This window comes from Ranitomeya imitator, chromosome 3 (assembly GCF_032444005.1).
Source record: "Ranitomeya imitator isolate aRanImi1 chromosome 3, aRanImi1.pri, whole genome shotgun sequence".
Taxonomy (NCBI): domain Eukaryota; kingdom Metazoa; phylum Chordata; class Amphibia; order Anura; family Dendrobatidae; genus Ranitomeya; species Ranitomeya imitator.
This window is the reverse complement of record NC_091284.1, coordinates 834413652-834438528: the sequence shown is the minus strand read 5'-3', so window position 1 is coordinate 834438528 and position 24877 is coordinate 834413652. Positions and strand designations below refer to the sequence as shown.

Here is a 24877-nt window from a genome sequence, read left to right as displayed (position 1 = left end):
ATTTCACATGCTGTTGTGTAAATGGAATAGACAACAGACGGAAATTATTGGCAATTATCAAGACCCCCTCAATAAAGGAGTGATTCTGCAGGTGGGGACCACAGACCGCATCTCAGTACCAATGCTTTCTGGCTGATGTTTTGGTCACTTTTGAATGTTGGTTGTGCTTTCACCCTCGTGGTAGCATGAGACGGACTCTACAACCCACACAAGAGGCTCAGGTAGTGCAGCTCATCCAGGATGGCACATCAATGCGAGCTGTGGCAAGAAGGTTTGCTGTGTCTGTCAGCGTAGTCTACAGAGGCTGGAGGCGCTACCAGGAGAAAGACCAGTAAACCAGGAGAGATGGAGGGGGCCGTAGGAGGGCAACAACCCAGCAGCAGGACCGCTACCTCAGCCTTTGTGCAAGGAGGAACAGGAGGAGCACTGCCAGAGCCCTGCAAAATGACCTCCAGCAGGCCACAAATGTGCATGTGTCTGAACAATTGGTTAGAAACCGACTCCATGAGGATGGTCTGAGTGCCCGACATCCACAGATGGGGGTTGTGCTCACAGCCCAACACCGTGCAGGACGCTTGGCATTTGCCACAGAACACCAGGATTGGCAAATTCACCACTGGCGCCCTGTGCTCTTCACAGATGAAAGCAGGTTCACACTGAGCACATGTGACAGGCGTGACAGAGTCTGGAGACGCCGTGGAGAGCGATCTGCTGCCTGTAACATCCTTCAGCATGACCGGTTTGGCAGTGGGTCAGTAATGGTGTGGGGTGGCATTTCTTTGGAGGGCTACACAGCCCTCCATGTGCTCGCCAGAGGTAGCCTGACTGCCAATAGTGTTATGAAAGGTAATTCAGTACCACAATGGACATAGAGGTCAGCGCACATACAGTGACCTGGCAATAACCCAAAAAACAAGAACGAGCTCTGAGACGTGGGAACTCTGCTGACCGCAATCCCTAATCCTCTCCAACCACACTAGAGGCAGCCGTGGATTGCGCATAACGCTCCCTATGCAACTCGGCACGGCCTGAGAAACTAGCTAGCCTGAAGATAGAAAATAAGCCTACCTTGCCTCAGAGAAATACCCCAAAGGAAAAGGCAGCCCCCCACATATAATGACTGTGAGTTAAGATGAAAAGACAAACGTAGAGATGAAATAGATTTAGCAAAGTGAGACCCGACTTTCTGAACAGAACGAGGATAGGAAAGGTAACTTTGCGGTCAACACAAAACCCTACAAAAACCACGCAAAGGGGGCAAAAAGACCCTCTGTACCGAACTAACGGCACGGAGGTACACCCTCTGCGTCCCAGAGCTTCCAGCAAGCAGTAAAAAACAAATAGACAAGCTGGACAGAAAAAAAACAGCAAACAAATAGCAAAGAGTAACTTAGCTATGCAGAGCAGCAGGCCACAGGAACGATCCAGGAGGAAACAGGTCCAATACTAGAACATTGACTGGAGGCCAGGATCAAAGCACTAGGTGGAGTTAAATAGAGCAGCACCTAACGACTTCACCACATCACCTGAGGAAGGAAACTCAGAAGCCGCAGTACCACTTTCTTCCACCAACGGAAGCTCACAGAGAGAACCAGCCGAAGTACCACTTGTGACCACAGGAGGGAGCTCTGCCACAGAATTCACAACACAATAGGTACCGAGATGAGATCCTCAGACCCCTTGCGAGACCATATGCTGGTGCGGTTGGCCCTGGGTTCCTCCTAATGCAGGACAATGCCAGACCTCATGTGGCTGGAGTGTGTCAGCAGTTCCTGCAAGATGAAGGCACTGAAGCTATGGACTGGCCGCCCGTTCCCCAGACCTGAATCTGATTGAGCACATCTGGGACATCAGGTCTCGCTCCATCCACCGTCACGTTGCACCACAGACTGTCCAGGAGTTGGCAGATGCTTTAGTCCAGGTCTGGGAGGAAATCCCTCAGGAGACCATCGGCCACCTCATCAGGAGCATGCCCAGACGTAGGGAGGTCATACAGGCACGTGAAGGCCACACACACTACTGAGCATCATTTCCTTGTCATGAGGCATTTCCACTGAAGGTGGATCAGCCTGTAACTTCATTTTCCACTTTGATTTTGAGCATCATTACAACTCCAGACCTCAGTGGGAATATTAGTTGTGATTTACGTTGATAATTTTTAGGTTTTATTGTTCTCAACACATTTCACTATGTAATGAATAAAGATTTAGGCAGTGTGCCCACGTTCAGGATTTTTCGCGTTTTTTTTTTTGCAGTTTTCCGCTATAAAACGCTTACATTAGGCATCCCATCATTTTTAATGCATTCCGCAATTTTTATGCACATGCAACATAGCATGTTCATTAATTATGCAGATTTTTCGCGTTTTTGCTGCTATATTATTGCATTGGGAAGCTCCAGAAAAAGCGTGAAAAATCTGCAAAAAAAAAAACGTGAGTGGATTTCCTGCGCGGGGAGTCAGGTTTTGCTCAGGAAAATTCTGCAGACATTCCTGAAAGTGTGCACATTGCCTTACAACTGGAATATTTCATTCAGAGATATCTAGGATGTGGGATTTTAGTGTTCCCTGTAATCTCCTGCACTACAGTCTCCTGCCCAGTAATGGCTGATAACTGGGAATAACAGCTTTTCTTCATGTTGAATCCCTTTAAGACCTTTCAGACTATAAATGGGGCAGGGCAGGCAGTGGAGGGGTTAAGTGAAATGGGCCATGCTGACTTTTGTTGTGTTAGGGAGAGGTACCCCTCCTATAGGCGAGGCCCAATCTGAGGCTGCAGATGAGAGTCCCACTGACATCACCCAAAAGTGGGAAGAGCTGGTGAGTCACTGAGCGGGGTCCAGCATCTGTGCACACAGCTCGCACACTGGCTGCTGCTGCGCCAGGTCTCTGATCTCGCACTCACTGCCTCCGATCTACTCTCATTGCTGCACCAGGTCCCTGCACTCTGCTCACACTCACTGCTGCGCCCGATCTCTGCACTCTGCTCGCACTCACTGCTGCGCCCGATCTCTGCACTCTGCTCGCACTCACTGCTGCGTCCGATCTCTGCACTCTGCTCACACTCACTGCTGCGCCAGGTCCCTGCACTCTGGTCACACTCACTGCTGCGCCCGATCTCTACACTCTGCTCACACTCACTGCTGCGCCCGATCTCTGCACTCTGCTCACACTCACTGCTGCGCCCGATCTCTGCACTCTGCTCACACTCACTGCTGCGCCAGGTCCCTGCACTCTGGTCACACTCACTGCTGCGCCCGATCTCTGCACTCTGCTCACACTCACTGCTGCGCCAGGTCCCTGCACTCTGGTCACACTCACTGCTGCGCCCGATCTCTGCACTCTGCTCACACTCACTGCTGCGCCCGATCTCTGCACTCTGCTCACACTCACTGCTGCGCCAGGTCCCTGCACTCTGGTCACACTCACTGCTGCGCCCGATCTCTGCACTCTGCTCACACTCACTGCTGCGCCAGGTCCCTGCACTCTGGTCACACTCACTGCTGCGCCCGATCTCTGCACTCTGCTCACACTCACTGCTGCGCCCGATCTCTGCACTCTGCTCACACTCACTGCTGCGCCAGGTCCCTGCACTCTGGTCACACTCACTGCTGTGCCCGATCTCTGCACTCTGCTCGCACTCACTGCTGCGTCCGATCTCTGCACTCTGCTCACACTCACTGCTGCGCCCGATCTCTGCACTCTGCTCACACTCACTGCTGCGCCAGGTCCCTGCACTCTGGTCACACTCACTGCTGCGCCCGATCTCTGCACTCTGCTCACACTCACTGCTGCGCCAGGTCCCTGCACTCTGGTCACACTCACTGCTGCGCCCGATCTCTGCACTCTGCTCACACTCACTGCTGCGCCCGATCTCTGCACTCTGCTCACACTCACTGCTGCGCCAGGTCCCTGCACTCTGGTCACACTCACTGCTGCGCCCGATCTCTGCACTCTGCTCACACTCACTGCTGCGCCAGGTCCCTGCACTCTGGTCACACTCACTGCTGCGCCCGATCTCTGCACTCTGGTCACACTCACTGCTGCGCCCGATCTCTGCACTCTGCTCACACTCACTGCTGCGCCAGGTCCCTGCACTCTGGTCACACTCACTGCTGCGCCCGATCTCTGCACTCATTGCTCACTATCATTACTCATCTCATTGCTTCTTGTACCATACTAGTTATTTCACGATCATTCCACCCCTGATCACTGGCATTCCTTGTCACTTTTCTCACTGGACACCAGTTACCCAACTACACAATATCTACAACCCCTGAGGACCTTACTGAGGACTGGTCACCATCTACAGTCCTGAGGATTGTCGACAAGCACTCTGTTCACCAGCCTCACCCCTGCGGACCACCACAGATCAGTCTTCAGTCTCTGCACACATGGGTGCCCTCTTCACACCACCTGCAACCATGAGGACTATCACCAATAATCCACTAAATCCCTGAGGACTGCTGTGGTGCACTCTATTTTCTGCAATCCTTGAGGACTAAAAACCCCCTGAGGACTAAGTTGAGTTCTGCTCATCATCTACACCCCTGAGGACTCAGTGCACGGTCTACACTCCTGAAGACTAGACCACTGTGCTGAAGACTAGACCACTGTGCTGAAGACTAGACCACTGTGCTCACCATTTACACCCCTAAGGACTATCACAATGCAAACTTCACCCTCCACGCCCCTGAGGACTCTCGCATTGCACTCTGTTCATCATCTTCACCCCTGAAGACTATCACAGTGCAATCTGTTTTCCATTTATCTGCACCTCTGATGACTATTCCAGAGTACTATGTTCATAATCTACATCCCTGAGATTAGTAGTGCACTGCACACTGTTTTTCATCTACACGCCTCAGGATTATGACCGTGAACGCAGTTCTCCATCCACACCCCTGAGGATTATCACAGTGTACCCTGTTTTCGGTCTACACCCCTGAGGATTATAGTGCACCCTGCAGTCTATCTAACCCCTTGAGGATTATCACATTGCACCCTGTACTCCATATCCTCCCCTGCAGATTATAGTGCACTCTGTTCTCCATCTACACCTCTGAAGACTCAAAGAGCACTCTGTACTTCATGTATACCCCTGAGGATTGTCACATGCACCCTGTTCATCATCTACACCCCTGAGGATTATCACATGCACCCTGTTCATCATCTACACCTCTGAGGATTTTCACAGTGCACCCTTTACTGCATATACACACCTGAAGATTATCACAGTGCACTCTATTCTCCAGCTACACCCCTGAGGATTATAGTGCAATCTGTTCATCATCTACTCCCCTGAGGATTATAGTGCTCTCTGCTCATCATATACACCCCTGAGGATGATCACAGTGCACTCTGTTCATAATCTATTCCCCTGAGGATTATAGTACACTCTTCTCCTTATCTACTCCCCTAAGGATTATTACAATGCACTCTGTTCATCATCTACTCCTCTGAGGATTATCACAGTGCACTCTGTTCATCATCTACTCCCTTGATGATTGTAGTGTACTCTGTTCATGATCTACTCCCCTGAGGATTATCACAGTGCACTCTCTTCATCATCTACTCCCCTGAGGATTATCACAGTGCACTCTGCTCATCATCTACTCCTCTGAGGATTATCACAGTGCACTCTGTTCATCATCTACTCCCTTGAGGATTGTAGTGTACTCTGTTCATGATCTACTCCCCTGAGGATTATCACAGTGCACTCTGCTCATCATCTGCTCCCCTGAGGATTATCACAGTGCACTCTCTTCATCATCTACTCCCCTGAGGATTATCACAGTGCACTCTGCTCATCATCTACTCCCCTGAGGATTATCACAGTGCACTCTGCTCATCATCTATTCCCCTGAGGATTATCACAGTGCACTCTGCTCATCATCTGCTCCCCTGAGGATTATCACAGTGCACTCTGTTCATCATCTACTCCCTTGAGGATTATCACAGTGCACTCTCTTCATCATCTACTCCCCTGAGGATTATCACAGTGCACTCTGTTCATCATCTACTCCCCTGAGGATTATCCCAGTGCACTCTGCTCATCATCTACTCCCCTGAGGATTATCACAGTGCACTCTGCTCATCATCTGCTCCCCTAAGGATTATCACAGTGCACTCTGCTCATCATCTGCTCCCCTGAGGATTATCACAGTGCACTCTGTTCCTCATCTGCACCTTTGAGGATTATCAGTGCACTCTACTCATAATCTGCTCCCCTGAGGGTTATCACAGTGGACTCTACTCATCATCAGCTCCCCTGAGGATTATCACAGTCAACTCTGCTCATCATCTACTCCCCTGAGGATTATCACAGTGCACTCTACTCATCATCTACTCCGCTGAGGATTATCACAGTGCACTCTGTTCATCATCTACTCCCCTGATGATTATCCCAGTGCACTCTGCTCATCATCTACTCCCCTGAGGATTATCACAGTGCACTCTGCTCATCATCTACTCCCCTGAGGATTATCCCAGTGCACTCTGCTCATCATCTACTCCCCTGAGGATTATCACAGTGCACTCTGCTGATGAACTACTCCCCTGAGGATTATCACAGTGCACTCTGCTCATCATCTACTCCCCTGAGGATTATCCAAGAGCACTCTTTTCATCATCCGCACCTCTGAGGATTGTAGCAGAGTATTTTACTGACTTGTGTTTCACCCCTGGTCACTAGCGCAGGTGCACCACCACTGTAATCCCCATTTCCGATACTCATATCTTGGGGTCTGTGCGGGAACTTTGTCAAGGAGAACTCCAATCCTCCGGGAGGTAAAACCTGTGTCTGTAGTGAACTCTCTGCTGCTTTCTGCAGTGCACATGTATTTAGCAATTAGCCAGTAATAGACTTTGCTGGGCCTTCTAGTTCTATTAAGTTTTTGTTTGTATGTCATGAATTCTTTCTTTGTGTCAGTGTTTTGGGGGTTCGATGCTCTGCGGTTGTATTTCCGGCGTCCCATCGGTCGGCAGCACAGTTTATGTTTGCCAGGGCGACGATTCCAGACACGTTTTGCAGTTGCACCAGAGATAATTTGTTTTCTGATCTGTATGACGAGAGCTCACACTTCATCCATTGGGTTCTGTGTCTGATCATTCTCATATCTTGGTCCTTCATTCCAATCATGGACTTGACTATGTCACCGTGACTGTCAGATTCATGTTCCGCTCCGGACGAGCTTAATGCACAATCAATTGCTGCTGATTTCACGACTATTCTGCAGAATTGACCATTAAAGGGCCAGCTCCATCTTCTGTAAAGTGGGACAGGAGAGAGACAGGTGCAGCGGTCAATGCCGCGGAGCATCGTGCAGACTGACCCTACGCTGTCTAGGGTCTGTGCAGATTTTGTCAGATTTTTTTTTTTACGGTTCACTGACATGAAGCAGAGATCTTGCTAATGTTAAGGTATTGAAACACATCGACAATGTAAAATTTGCCAAACTTTTTTTAGAACTTCATTTTTTTAGCAGAAAACATTGGTCTGCTCCAGGTTTGTCTACCTCCCTGAATATAACCCAAATCCTCAGAGGTTTGTCTAAATTACACACGGACCCTCAGTCCTGTAGTTCACAAACAAAACTGCAAAAAAAGGGTGGAGAATGTGAAAATGTGCATTATTAGCGATTTTCTGACAGATTGCAGACACAACGAAACTGAAAAATGTGCTGAGGTCGTATTCTGCGTGCTGCAGTACCATGTTTAACCACTGCTCGTCTGATGCACTTTCTATTGGCCTCAGTGCAATAGCGCCCCCCTGTCCCATTTGTTTTGTCATTTTCCCTTGTGGCAGGTTGGGTGCTATGTACAAGAATATAACTACTATAATACTGCCCCTATATACAAGAATATAACTACTATAATACTGCCCCTATGTACAAGAATATAACTACTATAATACTGCCCTTATATACAAGAGTATAACTACTATAATACTGCTCCTTTGTACAAGAATATAACTACTATAATACTGCCCCTATATACAAGAGTATAACTACTATAATACTGCTCCTATGTATAAGAATATAACTACTATAATACTGCTCCTATGTACAAGAGTATAACTACTATAATACTGCCCCTATATACAAGAGTATAACTACTATAATACTGCCCCTATGTACAAGAATATAACTACTATAATACTGCCCCTATATACAAGAGTATAACTACTATAATACTGCTCCTATGTACAAGAATATAACTACTATAATACTGCCCCTATATACAAGAGTATAACTACTATAATACTGCTCCTATGTACAAGAATATAACTACTATAATACTGCTCCATGTACAAGAATATAACTACTATAATACTGCCCCCTATGTACAAGAATATAACTACTATAATACTACTCCTATGTACAAGAATATAACTACTATAATACTGCTCCTATGTACAAGAACATAACTACTGTAATACTGCTCCTATGTACAAGAATATAACTACTATAATACTGCCCCTATATACAAGAATATAACTACTATAATACTGCTCCTATGTACAAGAATATAACTACTATAATACTGCTCCATGTACAAGAATATAACTACTATAATACTGCCCCTATGTACAAGAATATAACTACTATAATACTACTCCTATGTACAAGAATATAACTACTATAATACTGCTCCTATGTACAAGAATATAACTACTATAATACTGCTCCTATGTACAAGAATATAACTACTATAATACTGCTCCTATGTACAAGAATATAACTACTATAATACTGCTCCTATGTACAAGAATATAACTACTATAATACTGCTCCCTATGTACAAGAATATAACTACTATAATACTGCCCCCTATGTACAAGAATATGACTACTATAATACTGCCCCCTATGTACAAGAATATAACTACTATAATACTGCTCCCTATGTACAAGAATATAACTACTATAATACTGCTCCCTATGTACAAGAATATAACTACTATAATACTGCCCCTATGTACAAGAATATAACTACTATAATACTGCCCCCTATGTACAAGAATATAACTACTATAATACTACTCCTATGTACAAGAATATAACTACTATAATACTGCTCCTATGTACAAGAATATAACTACTATAATACTGCTCCCTATGTACAAGAATATAACTACTATAATACTGCTCCTATGTACAAGAATATAACTACTATAATAATGCCCCCTATGTACAAGAATATAACTACTATAATACTGCTCCTATGTACAAGAATATAACTACTATAATACTGCCCCTATGTACAAGAATATAACTACTATAATACTGCCCCTATGTACAAGAATATAACTACTATAATACAGCCCCTATGTACAAGAATATAACTACTATAATACTGCTCCTATGTACAGGAATATAACTACTATAATACTGCCCCTATATACAAGAATATAACTACTATAATACTGCCCCTATGTACAAGAATATAACTACTATAATACTGCCCCTATGTACAAGAATATAACTACTATAATACTGCCCCTATGTACAAGAATATAACTACTATAATACTGCTCCTATGTACAGGAATATAACTACTATAATACTGCCCCTATATACAAGAATATAACTACTATAATACTGCCCCTATATACAAGAATAAAACTATTATAATACTGCCTGTTGTGAATTCCGCTCTTGGGCTCCCTCCGGTGGCTGTAAGTGGCACGTTTGTGAGTTCTGCTCTTGGGCTCCCTCCGGTGGTTTTAAGTGGTATGGCTGCTCCTTGGATTTAGCTGTCTGCAGCTGCTTCCACTGATTGTCTTTCTGCTCGGCTATTTATGCCTGGCTCTCTCTTCAGCCTGTGCCACTTGTCAATGGTTCCTGGTTGGATTCACATCTCTCTTGGATTTCCCTGATATCCTGACCAGTTCAGCAAAGTTAAGTTCTTGCTTGCTCTTTTCTCTCCACGGGTTGTGGACTTATTCGTTCTGTGCTTTCTATGTTTTTGTCCAGCTTGTCTGTATGGATTAATTCAGTTAAGCTGGAAGCTCTGGGAAGCAGATTTACCCTCCACACCTTTAGTCAGGTGTGGAGATTTTTGTAAACTCTGTGTGGATTTTTGTAGTTTTTAATACTGACCGCACAGTATTCTTTCCTGTCCTATCTATTTAGCTAGACTGGCCTCCTGTGCTGCATCCTGGTTTCATTCTGTGTATGTCTTTTCCCTCTCCACTCACAGTCATTTCTTGTGGGGGGCTATCTATCCTTTGGGGATTTTCTCTGAGGCAAGATAGTTTTCCTGTTTCTATCTTTAGGGGTAGTTAGTTCTCAGGCTTTGAGGAGGTGCCTAGGGAGTGTCAGGAGCACCCCACGGCTACTTCTAGTGTTGTGTTGAGCTTAGGGACTGCGGTCAGTACAGGTACCACTTCCTTCAGAGTTCGTCCCATGTTGCTCCTAAACCACCAGTGCATAACAACTGCCCCTATATACAAGAATATAACTACTATAATACTGCTCCTATGTACAAGAATATAACTACTATAATACTGCCCCTATATACAAGAATATAACTACTATAATACTGCCCCTATATACAAGAATAAAACTATTATAATACTGCCCCTATATACAAGAATAAAACTATTATAATACTGCCCCTATATACAAGAATATAATTACTATAATACTGTCCCCTATGTACAAGAATATAACTACTATAATACTGCCTCCTATGTACAAGAATATAACTACTATAATACTACCGCTATGTACACGAATATAACTACTATAATACTGCTCCTATGTACAAGAATATAACTACTATAATACTGCCCCTATGTACAAGAATATAACTACTATAATACTGCCTCCTATGTACAAGAATATAACTACTATAATACTGCCCCTATGTACAAGAATATAACTACTATAATACTGCCCCTATGTACAAGAATAGAACTACTATAATACTGCTCCTATGTACAAGAATATAACTACTATAATACTGCCCCTATGTACAAGAATATAACTACTATAATACTGCTCCTATGTACAAGAAAATAACTACTATAATACTGCTCCTATGTACAAGAATAAAACTATTATAATACTGCCCCTATATACAAGAATATAACTACTATAATACTGCCCCTATGTACAAGAATATAACTACTATAATACTGCTCCTACAGTATGTACAAGAATATAACTACTATAATACTGCCCCCATGTACAAGAATATAATTACTATAATACTGCCGCTATGTACACGAATATAACTACTATAATACTGCTCCTATGTACAAGAATATAACTACTATAATACTACCGCTATGTACACGAATATAACTACTATAATACTGCTCCTATGTACAAGAATATAACTACTATAATACTGCCCCTATGTACAAGAATATAACTACTATAATACTGCCTCCTATGTACAAGAATATAACTACTATAATACTGCCCCTATGTACAAGAATATAACTACTATAATACGGCCCCATGTACAAGAATATAACTACTATAATACGGCCCCATGTACAAGAATATAACTACTATAATACTGCCCCCTATGTACAAGAATATAATTACTATAATACTGCCGCTATGTACACGAATATAACTACTATAATACTGCTCCTATGTACAAGAATATAACTACTATAATACTGCCCCTATGTACAAGAATATAACTACTATAATACTGCCTCCTATGTACAAGAATATAACTACTATAATACTGCCGCTATGTACACGAATATAACTACTATAATACTGCTCCTATGTACAAGAATATAACTACTATAATACTACCGCTATGTACACGAATATAACTACTATAATACTGCTCCTATGTACAAGAATATAACTACTATAATACTGCCCCTATGTACAAGAATATAACTACTATAATACTGCCTCCTATGTACAAGAATATAACTACTATAATACTGCCCCTATGTACAAGAATATGACTACTATAATACTGCCCCTATGTACAAGAATAGAACTACTATAATACTGCTCCTATGTACAAGAATATAACTACTATAATACTGCCCCTTTGTACAAGAATATAACTACTATAATACGGCCCCATGTACAAGAATATAACTACTATAATACTGCCCCCTATGTACAAGAATATAATTACTATAATACTGCCGCTATGTACACGAATATAACTACTATAATACTGCTCCTATGTACAAGAATATAACTACTATAATACTACCGCTATGTACAAGAATATAACTACTATAATACTGCTCCTATGTACAAGAATATATCTACTATAATACTGCCACTATGTACATGAATATAACTACTATAATACTGCTCCTATGTACAAGAATATAACTACTATAATACTGCTCCTATGTACAAGAATATAACTACTATAATACTACCGCTATGTACACGAATATAACTACTATAATACTGCCCCTATGTACAAGAATATAACTACTATAATACTGCCCCCTATGTACAAGAATATAACTACTGTAATACTGTCCCTATGTACAAGAATATAACTACTATAATACTGCCCCTTTGTACAAGAATATAACTACTATAATACGGCCCCATGTACAAGAATATAACTACTATAATACTGCCCCTATGTACAAGAATATAACTACTATAATACTGCCCCTATGTACAAGAATATAACTACTATAATACTGCCCCCTATGTACAAGAATATAACTACTATAATACTGCTCCCTATGTACAAGAATATAACTACTATAATACTGCCCCTATGTACAAGAATATAACTACTATAATACTGCCCCCTATGTACAAGAATATAACTACTATAATACTGCCCCTATGTACAAGAATATAACTACTAAAATACTGCCTCCTATGTACAAGAATATAACTACTATAATACTGCCCCTATGTACAAGAATATAACTGCTATAATACTGCCCCCTATGTACAAGAATATAACTACTATAATACTGCCCCATGTACAAGAATATAACTACTATAATACTGCTCCTATGTACAAGAATATAACTACTATAATACTGCCCCTATGTACAAGAATATAACTACTATAATACTGCCTCCTATGTACAAGAATATAACTACTATAATACTGACCCTATGTACAAGAATATAACTACTATAATACTGCCCCTATGTACAAGAATATAACTACTATAATACTGCCCTAGGTACAGGAATATGTTAGTACACAGCTCCCTTTTTATAAGTACGTCCAATGTTGCCCCCCGCATTGTGCCGTCAGTATACTGATTGGATCCTCTTTTATCCGCAGGCTTTGTGTGTTTCGGTGACCACTACTGATCTTACAGAGACACAGGCGCTGGTGTTTTGCGGCGCTGACATTAACTGCACGTGTGGGGAGTTGTTTTTCTCGCAGCCCCTGGAGTTGGCGCAGCAGGCCGGGCAGAAGCTGCAGGAGGAGTTTTTGAAGCAGAATAGAAATTCCGGTAAGTTGCCGTCTTCTACGCTATGTGATCGCGGACGATTGCTTGATAAATGCTATCTAGACTCTGGTAACCTCTGTGTTGGGAGCAACTCGGTCACAGCGGAGATTTAAGCTGCTGAAGTGTTCTGCTCACAGATGATTGTCTACACTGATACAATTGTAACAAAGCCCCAGCTCTCAGAGGTATTATGCTGTGCTGCCAGATTGTTGGAAAGAAATAGCTGCCATCATCACCATTTTGAGACAAAGTGGGACCCTGCGCAAAAGTTTAAAGTGGATCCCGAAATGCTTCCATATTGCACATCACACAGAAATGTTTTGGTTGCATTTACATGTGTTCAGGCCTCCATATAGTATAACACACTCCACATAGTCCTCCACATAGTATAAGGCACTCCCCATAGTCTTCCATATAGTATAATACACTCCCCATAGTCTTCCATATAGTATAATACACTCCCCATAGTCCTCCACATAGTATAAGGCACTCCCCATAGTCCTCCATATAGTATAATACACTCCCCATAGTCTTCCATATAGTATAATACACTCCCCATAGTCTTCCATATAGTATAATACACTCCCCATAGTCCTCCACATAGTATAAGGCACTTCCCATAGTCCTACATATAGTATAATGCACTCCCCATAGTCTTCTTTATAGTATAATACACTCACATAGTCCTCCATATAGTATAACACACTCCCCATAGTCCTCCATATAGTATAACACACTCCCCATAGTCCTCCACATAGTATAAGGCACTCCCCATAGTCCTACATATAGTATAATACCCTCCTCATAGTCCCAATATACTGTAGTATAATACACTCACATAGTCCTCCATATAGTATAATACCCTCCCCATAGTCTTTCATATAGTATAATACACTCACATAGTCCTCCATATAGTATTATACACTCTCCATAGTCATCAATATAGAATAATGTGCTCCATAGTCCTCCACATAGTATAATGTATTCCCTATAGTCCTCAATATAGTATAATGCACTCCCCCCCCCCCCCATAGTTTTTCATAGAATATAATGCACTCCCGATAGTCCTCCATGTAGTATAAGGCACTTCCCATAGTCCTACATATAGTATAATGCACTCCCCATAGTCTTCTTTATAGTATAATACACTCACATAGTCCTCCATATAGTATAACACACTCCCCATAGTCCTCCATATAGTATAACACACTCCCCATAGTCCTCCACATAGTATAAGGCACTCCCCATAGTCCTACATATAGTATAATACCCTCCTCATTGTCCCAATATACTGTAGTATAATACACTCATATAGTCCTCCATATAGTATAATACCCTCCCCATAGTCTTTCATATAGTATAATACACTCACATAGTCCTCCATATAGCATAACACACTCCCCATAGTCATCAATATAGAATAATGTGCTTCATAGTCCTCCACATAGTATAATGTCTTCCCTATAGTCCTCAATATAGTATAATGCACTCCCCCCCCATAGTTTTTCATAGAACATAATGTCCTCCATGTAGTATAATGCACTCCCTATAATCCTCAATATAGTATAATGCATCCCATATTCCTCCATATTGTATAATGCACTCCCCATAGTGCTAAAAACAATATAATGCACCCCATAGTTCTCCATATAGTATAATACTCCCCATAGTCCTCCATACAGTATAATGCACTCCCGATAGTGTATAATGCACCCCCCCATTGTCCTCCATATAGTATAATGCACACCCCGTTGTCCTCTATATAGTATAATTCACTCACGATATCCTCCATAGCATAATACACTGCCCATAGTCCTCAATATAGTATAATGCACTCCCCATACACTTCCATATTGTTTAATGCAATCCCCATAGTCCTCCATACAGTACAATATAATGCAGTATAATATAAACCGCTGCGTTTCCGTGTTTTTTTTTCGGCAGCATGGGCACAGCATTTTCGGTTTCCCATAGGTTTACATTGTACTGTAAACTCATGGGAAACTGCTGCGGACCCGCACCTGTGGATCTGCAGCAAAATCCGCATCGTGTGCACAAAGACTATTGCAGCCTTATGTAGTATAATGCAGCCCCTATCAAGTATAATGAAGCCCCCATATAGTATAATGTAGCTCCCATTGTAGTATAATGCAGCCTCCATAGAGTATAATGCAGCACCTATAGAGTATAATGCAGCTCCCATAGAGTATAATGCAGCCCCCACAAAGTATATTGCAGGCCCCACAAAGTATATTGCAGCCCCCATAGAGTATAATGCAGCCCCCACAAAGTATATTGCAGCCCCCATAGAGTATAATGCAGCCTCCACAAATTATATTGCAGCCCCCAGAAATTATATTGCAGCCCCCACAAAGTATATTGCAGCCCCCATAGAGTATAATGCAGCCCCCACAAAGTATATTGCAGCCCCCATAGAGTATAATGCAGCCCCCACAAATTATATTGCAGGCCCCACAAAGTATATTGCAGCCCCCATAGACTATAATGCAGCTTCTATAGACTATAATGCATCCCCCATAGAGTATAATGCAGCCCCATACAGTCCATATAGTATAATGCAGCCACATAGTCCTGTAGTATTACGGCCACCATGTACTCACCGATTTAAAAAAAAAAAATAAGTACAATACGCTCCTTGTTCCCCCACTGCTTCGGTCTCTGCAGCGCGTCTCCTCTGCAGCGTGGTGTACGATGAAGTGACGTCATCGCTCAAGATGCATCAGATGCAGAGGGGAATGATGGCAGAGGAATTGTCACCTGACACGCTCTCCTCCATCACTGCTTTCAATTGTATCGACATCTATGTGCGAAGCCGTCACTGGCACTTGGTCCCCCTGACTCATGAACTCCATAGCGGCCACTGACTGGGGGTCCCTGGGCCAGTGCCTAGTTTGCCTGCCCCTAACGCCAATCCTGGCTGCAAGCAAAAAAAGAAAAGCTCCTGGTGACGTGGTGACCCCACCGTAATCCGCCATATCTGTGTGCACCTTGGCAGTGGAGACCCCACATTCCAAGCATGATGGTGGGAAAGGGGTTCACAGCAAAATATCCGTCTGATGTATCTACACAAATGTGATACACAGCTCAGCAAACCGCATCACACGAGAGGATTAGATACACGGCTCAGCAAACCGCATCACACAGGAGAGGATTAGATACACGGCTCAGCAAACCGCATCACACAGGAGAGGATTAGATACACGGCTCAGCAGACAGTATCACACAGGATAGGATTAGATACACGGCTCAGCAGTCAGTATCACACAGGAGAGGATTAGATACACGGCTCAGCAAACCGCATCACACAGGATAGGATTAGATACACGGCTCAGCAGTCAGTATTACACAGGATAGGATTAGATACACGGCTCAGCAGTCAGTATCACACAGGAGAGGATTAGATACACGGCTCAGCAGACAGTATCACACAGGAGAGGATTAGATACACGGCTCAGCAGTCAGTATCACACAGGAGAGGATTAGATACATGGCTCAGCAGACAGTATCACACAGGAGAGGATTAGATACACGGCTCAGCAGACAGTATCACACAGGATAGGATTAGATACACGGCTCAGCAGACAGTATCACACAGGAGAGGATTAGATACACAGCTCAGCAGTCAGTATCACACAGGAGAGGATTAGATACACAGGTCAGCAGTCAGTATCACACAGGAGAGGATTAGATACAAAGCTCAGCAGACAGTATCACACAGGAGAGGATTAGATACACGGCTCAGCAGTCAGTATCACACAGGAGAGGATTAGATACACGGCTCAGCAGTCAGTATCACACAGGAGAGGATTAGATACAAAGCTCAGCAGACAGTATCACACAGGAGAGGATTAGATACACAGCTCAGCAGACAGTATCACACAGGAGAGGATTAGATACAAAGCTCAGCAGACAGTATTACACAGGAGAGGATTAGATACACAGCTCAGCAGACAGTATTACACAGGAGAGGATTAGATACACGGCTCAGCAGGCAGTATCACACAGGAGAGGATTAGATACACGGCTCAGCAGACAGTATCACACAGGATAGGATTAGATACACAGCTCAGCAGACAGTATCACACAGGAGAGGATTAGATACAAAGCTCAGCAGACAGTATCACACAGGAGAGGATTAGATACACGGCTCAGCAGTCAGTATCACACAGGACAGGATTAGATACACGGCTCAGCAGTCAGTATCACACAGGACAGGATTAGATACACGGCTCAGCAGACAGTATCACACAGGAGAGGATTAGATACACGGCTCAGCAGACAGTATCACACAGGATAGGATTAGATACACAGCTCAGCAAACCGCATCACACAGGAGAGGATTAGATACAAAGCTCAGCAGTCAGTATCACACAGGAGAGGATTAGATACATGGCTCAGCAGTCAGTATCACACAGGAGAGGATTAGATACACAGCTCAGCAGACAGTATCACACAGGAGAGGATTAGATACAAAGCTCAGCAGACAGTATCACACAGGAGAGGATTAGATACACAGCTCAGCAGACAGTATCACACAGGAGAGGATTAGATACAAAGCTCAGCAGACAGTATCACACAGGAGAGGATTAGATACACGGCTCAGCAGTCAGTATCACACAGGAGAGGATTAGATACACGGCTCAGCAGTCAGTATCACACAGGACAGGATTAGATACACGGCTCAGCAGTCAGTATCACACAGGACAGGATTAGATACACGGCTCAGCAGACAGTATCACACAGGAGAGGATTAGATACATGGCTCAGCAGTCAGTATCACACAGGAGAGGATTAGATACACAGCTCAGCAGTCAGTATCACACAGGAGAGGATTAGATACACGGCTCAGCAGACAGTATCACACAGGAGAGGATTAGATACACGGCTCAGCAAACCGCATCACACAGGAGAGGATTAGATACACAGCTCAGCAGACAGTATCACACAGGAGAGGATTAAGTACACGGCTGAGCAGACAGTATCACACAGGAGAGGATTAGATACATGGCTCAGCAGTCAGTATCACACAGGATAGGATTAGATACACGGCTTAGCAGTCAGTATCACACAGGAGAGGATTAGATACACGGCTCAGCAGACAGTATCACACAGGAGAGGATTAGATACACGGCTCAGCAAACCGCATCACACAGGAGAGGATTAGATACACAGCTCAGCAGACAGTATTACACAGGAGAGGATTAGATACACGGCTCAGCAGTCAGTATCACACAGGAGAGGATTAGATACACGGCTCAGCAGGCAGTATCACACAGGAGAGGATTAGATACACGGCTCAGCAGACAGTATCACACAGGAGAGGATTAGATACACGGCTCAGCAGTCAGTATCACACAGGATAGGATTAGATACACAGCTCAGCAGACAGTATCACACAGGAGAGGATTAGATACAAAGCTCAGCAGACAGTATCACACAGGAGAGGATTAGATACACGGCTCAGCAGACAGTATCACACAGGAGAGGATTAGATACACGGCTCAGCAGTCAGTATCACACAGGAGAGGATTAGATACACGGCTCAGCAGTCAGTATCACACAGGACAGGATTAGATACACGGCTCAGCAGTCAGTATCACACAGGACAGGATTAGATACACGGCTCAGCAGACAGTATCACACAGGAGAGGATTAGATACACGGCTCAGCAGTCAGTATCACACAGGATAGGATTAGATACACAGCTCAGCAAACCGCATCACACAGGAGAGGATTAGATACACAGCTCAGCAGACAGTATCACACAGGAGAGGATTAAGTACACGGCTGAGCAGACAGTATCACACAGGAGAGGATTAGATACATGGCTCAGCAGTCAGTATCACACAGGAGAGGATTAGATACACGGCAGTCAGTATCACACAGGATAGGATTAGATACACGGCTCAGCAGACAGTATCACACAGGATAGGATTAGATACACGGCAGTCAGTATCACACAGGATAGGATTAGATACACGGCTCAGCAGACAGTATCACACAGGATAGGATTAGATACACGGCTCAGCAGACAGTATCACACAGGATAGGATTAGATACACAGCTCAGCAGACAGTATCACTCAGGATAGGTTTAGATACACGGCTCAGCAGACAGTATCACACAGGATAGGATTAGATACACGGCAGTCAGTATCACACAGGATAGGATTAGATACACGGCTCAGCAGACAGTATCACACAGGATAGGATTAGATACACGGCTCAGCAGACAGTATCACACAGGATAGGATTAGATACACAGCTCAGCAGACAGTATCACTCAGGATAGGTTTAGATACACGGCTCAGCAGTCAGTATCACACAGGATAGGATTAGATACACGGCTCATCAGACAGTATCACACAGGATAGGATTAGATACACGGCTCAGCAGACAGTATCACACAGGATAGGATTAGATACACGGCTCAGCAGACAGTATCACACAGGATAGGATTAGATACATGGCTCAGCAGTCAGTATCACACAGGATAGGATTAGATACACGGCTCAGCAGACAGTATCACACAGGATAGGATTAGATACACGGCAGTCAGTATCACACAGGATAGGATTAGATATACGGCTCAGCAGACAGTATCACACAGGATAGGATTAGATACACGGCTCAGCAGACAGTATCACACAGGATAGGATTAGATACACGGCTCAGCAGACAGTATCACACAGGATAGGATTAGATACACAGCTCAGCAGACAGTATCACACAGGATAGGATTAGATACACGGCTCAGCAGACAGTATCACACAGGATAGGATTAGATACACGGCTCATCAGACAGTATCACACAGGATAGGATTAGATACACGGCTCAGCAGACAGTATCACACAGGATAGGATTAGATACACGGCTCATCAGACAGTATCACACAGGATAGGATTAGATACATGGCTCAGCAGTCAGTATCACACAGGATAGTATTAGATACACGGCTCAGCAGTTAGTATCACACAGGATAGGATTAGATACATGGCTCAGCAGTCAGTATCACACAGGATAGGATTAGATACATGGCTCAGCAGTCAGTATCACACAGGATAGGATTAGATACACGGCTCAGCAGACAGTATCACACAGGAGAGGATTAGATACACGGCTCAGCAGTCAGTATCACACAGGAGAGGATTAGATACACAGCTCAGCAGTCAGTATCACACAGGAGAGGATTAGATACACGGCTCAGCAGTCAGTATCACACAGGATAGGATTAGATACACGGCTCAGCAGTCAGTATCACACAGGATAGGATTAGATACACGGCTCAGCAGTCAGTATCACACAGGATAGGATTAGATACACGGCTCAGCAGACAGTATCACACAGGATAGGATTAGATACACGGCTCAGCAGTCAGTATCACACAGGATAGGATGAGATACACGGCTCAGCAGTCAGTATCACACAGGATAGGATTAGATACACGGCTCAGCAGACAGTATCACACAGGATAGGATTAGATACACGGCTCAGCAGTCAGTATCACACAGGATAGGATTAGATACACGGCTCAGCAGTCAGTATCACACAGGATAGGATTAGATACACGGCTCAGCAGACAGTATCACACAGGATAGGATTAGATACACGGCTCAGCAGTCAGTATCACACAGGATAGGATGAGATACACGGCTCAGCAGTCAGTATCACACAGGATAGGATTAGATACACGGCTCAGCAGACAGTATCACACAGGATAGGATTAGATACACGGCTCAGCAGTCAGTATCACACAGGATAGGATTAGATACACGGCTCAGCAGTCAGTATCACACAGGATAGGATTAGATACACGGCTCAGGAGACAGTATCACACAGGATAGGATTAGATACACGGCTCAGCAGTCAGTATCACACAGGAGAAGATTAGATACACGGCTCAGCAGTCAGTATCACACAGGAGAGGATTAGATACACTGCTCAGCAGTCAGTATCACACAGGATAGGATTAGATACACGGCTCAGCAGTCAGTATCACACAGGAGAGGATTAGATACACTGCTCAGCAGTCAGTATCACACAGGATAGGATTAGATACACGGCTCAGCAGTCAGTATCACACAGGAGAGGATTAGATACACTGCTCAGCAGTCAGTATCACACAGGATAGGATTAGATACACGGCTCAGCAGTCAGTATCACACAGGAGAGCATTAGATACACAGCTCAGCAGTCCGTATCACACAGGAGAGGATTAGATACACGGCTCAGCAGTCAGTATCACACAGGAGAGGATTAGATACACTGCTCAGCAGTCAGTATCACACAGGATAGGATTAGATACACGGCTCAGCAGTCAGTATCACACAGGATAGGATTAGATACACGGCTCAGCAGTCAGTATCACACAGGAGAGGATTAGATACACGGCTCAGCAGTCAGTATCACACAGGAGAGCATTAGATACACAGCTCAGCAGTCAGTATCACACAGGATAGGATTAGATACACGGCTCAGCAGTCAGTATCACACAGGAGAGGATTAGATACACGGCTCAGCAGTCAGTATCACACAGGAGAGGATTAGATACACTGCTCAGCAGTCAGTATCACACAGGATAGGATTAGATACACGGCTCAGCAGTCAGTATCACACAGGATAGGATTAGATACACGGCAGTCAGTATCACACAGGATAGGATTAGATACACGGCTCAGCAGTCAGTATCACACAGGATAGGATTAGATACACGGCTCAGCAGTCAGTATCACACAGGATAGGATTAGATACACGGCTCAGCAGTCAGTATCACACAGGAGAGGATTAGATACACGGCTCAGCAGTCAGTATCACACAGGAGAGGATTAGATACACGGCTCAGCAGTCAGTATCACACAGGATAGGATTAGATACACAGCTCAGCAGACAGTATCACACAGGAGAGGATTAGATACACGGCTCAGCAGTCAGTATCACACAGGAGAGGATTAGATACACAGCTCAGCAGACAGTATCACACAGGAGAGGATTAGATACACGGCTCAGCAGACAGTATCACACAGGAGAGGATTAGATACACGGCTCAGCAGTCAGTATCACACAGGGTAGGATTAGATACAGGGCTCAGCAGTCAGTATCACACAGGATAGGATTAGATACACGGCTCAGCAGACAGTATCACACAGGAGAGGATTAGATACACGGCTCAGCAGTCAGTATCACACAGGGTAGGATTAGATACACGGCTCAGCAGTCAGTATCACACAGGGTAGGATTAGATACACGGCTCTCACTATTTGCTTAGTGCAGGTGACGGCTTCATTCCTGGACTTGGACCCAGATAGAAATAATGATAAGTTGCTCATGAAGTCTTTGCATCTCTCTCCGGATCACGTGACTGCGGTGACAATGTGACCATTGTGCGACTACGCGTCTGCGGTCAGATACTGACATCTAGTGGTCGGCAGGGGCGGAGCAGCGCAGTCCTTGTAAACAATTGTACAACTCTCTGATGGACTTTATAATGTTATTTCTCTCTGCTTGCTGTCAGTGAAAGAACATTTCTATCTGTGCTAACCTTCTTACAGTTAGGCATAAGCTGCAAAATATTCAGTCTAGACAGTCCTCTGGACGTGCTACCTTGTCGAGGTAAATAAGGGGCCCCGTAATCAGTGTGGGGGCCGGTTACAGTTCTGACAGACACTCGCTGACATCCAGTGGACGCTGCTGGTCTTGATTGATCGTCTTCTTTTCTGATCAGAGATTCCTCGCTTGTACCTGGGGGATAATCAGGAGCAATACTACGTCATGCATCACCCCATCACTCACAACGGCTACCTCTACAAGACCTCGTCCATGACCAAGCTGGTCACCGACAGGAAGGCCAAGGAGGGTGAGTGTCGCGCTGACATCCATCATGACTCTCATGTCACCTTGTATCTGCTGTGAATGTTGCCCTGGTTACATTGTATCCTCGCTGGTTTCCTCAGAGTTCAGCCGCCGCTGGTGTCTCCTCAATGAGGGGACCCTCCGATACTTCGAGAACAACCACAACTCCAGCCCCAACGGCGAGATTCGGATGGATGAGATTGTGTGTGTAGTGGTCGTCCCCCCGGACACCCACGGGTGAGAGGCGTCTGTAACCACCATTATCCTCCGCACTCCTCTTATCACTCCCACCTGTCAGTGAAGCGGATCTTTTTAATTTGTGTCACCAGGAGCAGATCTTCTTCCATATCTGTCCTTCCCCTTTATCAGTCCTTCCCTTTTATCTGTCCTTCCCCTTTATCAGTTCTTCCCCTTCATCTGTCCTTCCCCTTTATCTGTCCTTCCCCTTTATCTGTCCTTCCCCTTTATCTGTCCTTCCCCTTTATCTGTCCTTCCCCTTTATCTGTCCTTCCCCTTTATCAGTTCTTCCCCTTTATCTGTCCTTCCCCTTTATCAGTTCTTCCCCTTCATCTGTCCTTCCCCTTTATCTGTCCTTCCCCTTTATCTGTCCTTCCCCTTTATCAGTCCTTCCCTTTTATCTGTCCTTCCCCTTTATCAGTTCTTCCCCTTCATCTGTCCTTCCCCTTTATCTGTCCTTCCCCTTTATCTGTCCTTCCCCTTTATCTGTCCTTCCCCTTTATCTGTCCTTCCCCTTTATCTGTCCTTCCCCTTTATCTGTCCTTCCCCTTTATCAGTTCTTCCCCTTCATCTGTCCTTCCCCTTTATCAGTCCTTCCCTTTTATCTGTCCTTCCCCTTTATCAGTTCTTCCCCTTCATCTGTCCTTCCCCTTTATCTGTCCTTCCCCTTTATCTGTCCTTCCCCTTTATCTGTCCTTCCCCTTTATCAGTTCTTCCCCTTTATCTGTCCTTCCCCTTTATCAGTTCTTCCCCTTCATCTGTCCTTCCCCTTTATCTGTCCTTCCCCTTTATCAGTCCTTCCCCTTTATCTGTCCTTCCCCTTTATCTGTCCTTCCCCTTTATCTGTCCTTCCCCTTTATCTGTCCTTCCGCTTTATCAGTCCTTCCCCTTCATCTGTCCTTCCCCTTTATCAGTCCTTCCCCTTCATCTGTCCTTCCCCTTTATCAGTCCTTCCCCTTCTTCTGTCCTTCCCCTTTATCTGTCCTTCCCCTTCATCTGTCCTTCCCCTTCATCTGTCCTTCCCCTTTATCAGTCCTTCCCCTTTATCAGTCCTTCCCCTTTATCTGTCCTTCCCCTTTATCAGTCCTTCCCCGTCATCAGTTCTTCCCCTTTATCAGTCCTTCCCCTTTATCAGTCCTTCCCCTTTATCAGTTCTTCCCCTTTATCAGTCCTTCCCCTTTATCAGTTCTTCCCCTTTATCAGTCCTTCCCCTTCATCAGTCCTTCCCCTTCATCTGTCCTTCCCCTTCATCTGTCCTTCCCCTTTATCTGTCCTTCCCCTTTATCAGTTCTTCCCCTTCATCTGTCCTTCCCCTTTATCAGTTCTTCCCCTTCATCT

General features: G+C 44.4%; 1 protein-coding gene across 6 annotated transcripts in view; it reads left to right on the top strand.

The window, feature by feature from the left end:
* Positions 1–24877, top strand: part of ARAP1 (ArfGAP with RhoGAP domain, ankyrin repeat and PH domain 1) — a 340068-nt gene that overhangs the window by 235699 nt on the left and 79492 nt on the right. For all 6 annotated transcript variants that reach the window (XM_069759494.1, XM_069759491.1, XM_069759495.1 and 3 more), the window contains exons 14-16: positions 13261–13435; positions 23175–23306; positions 23404–23539. In XM_069759494.1, coding sequence (XP_069615595.1) covers positions 13261–13435; positions 23175–23306; positions 23404–23539 — 443 coding nt within the window. The remainder of the gene's footprint in view (positions 1–13260; positions 13436–23174; positions 23307–23403; positions 23540–24877) is intronic.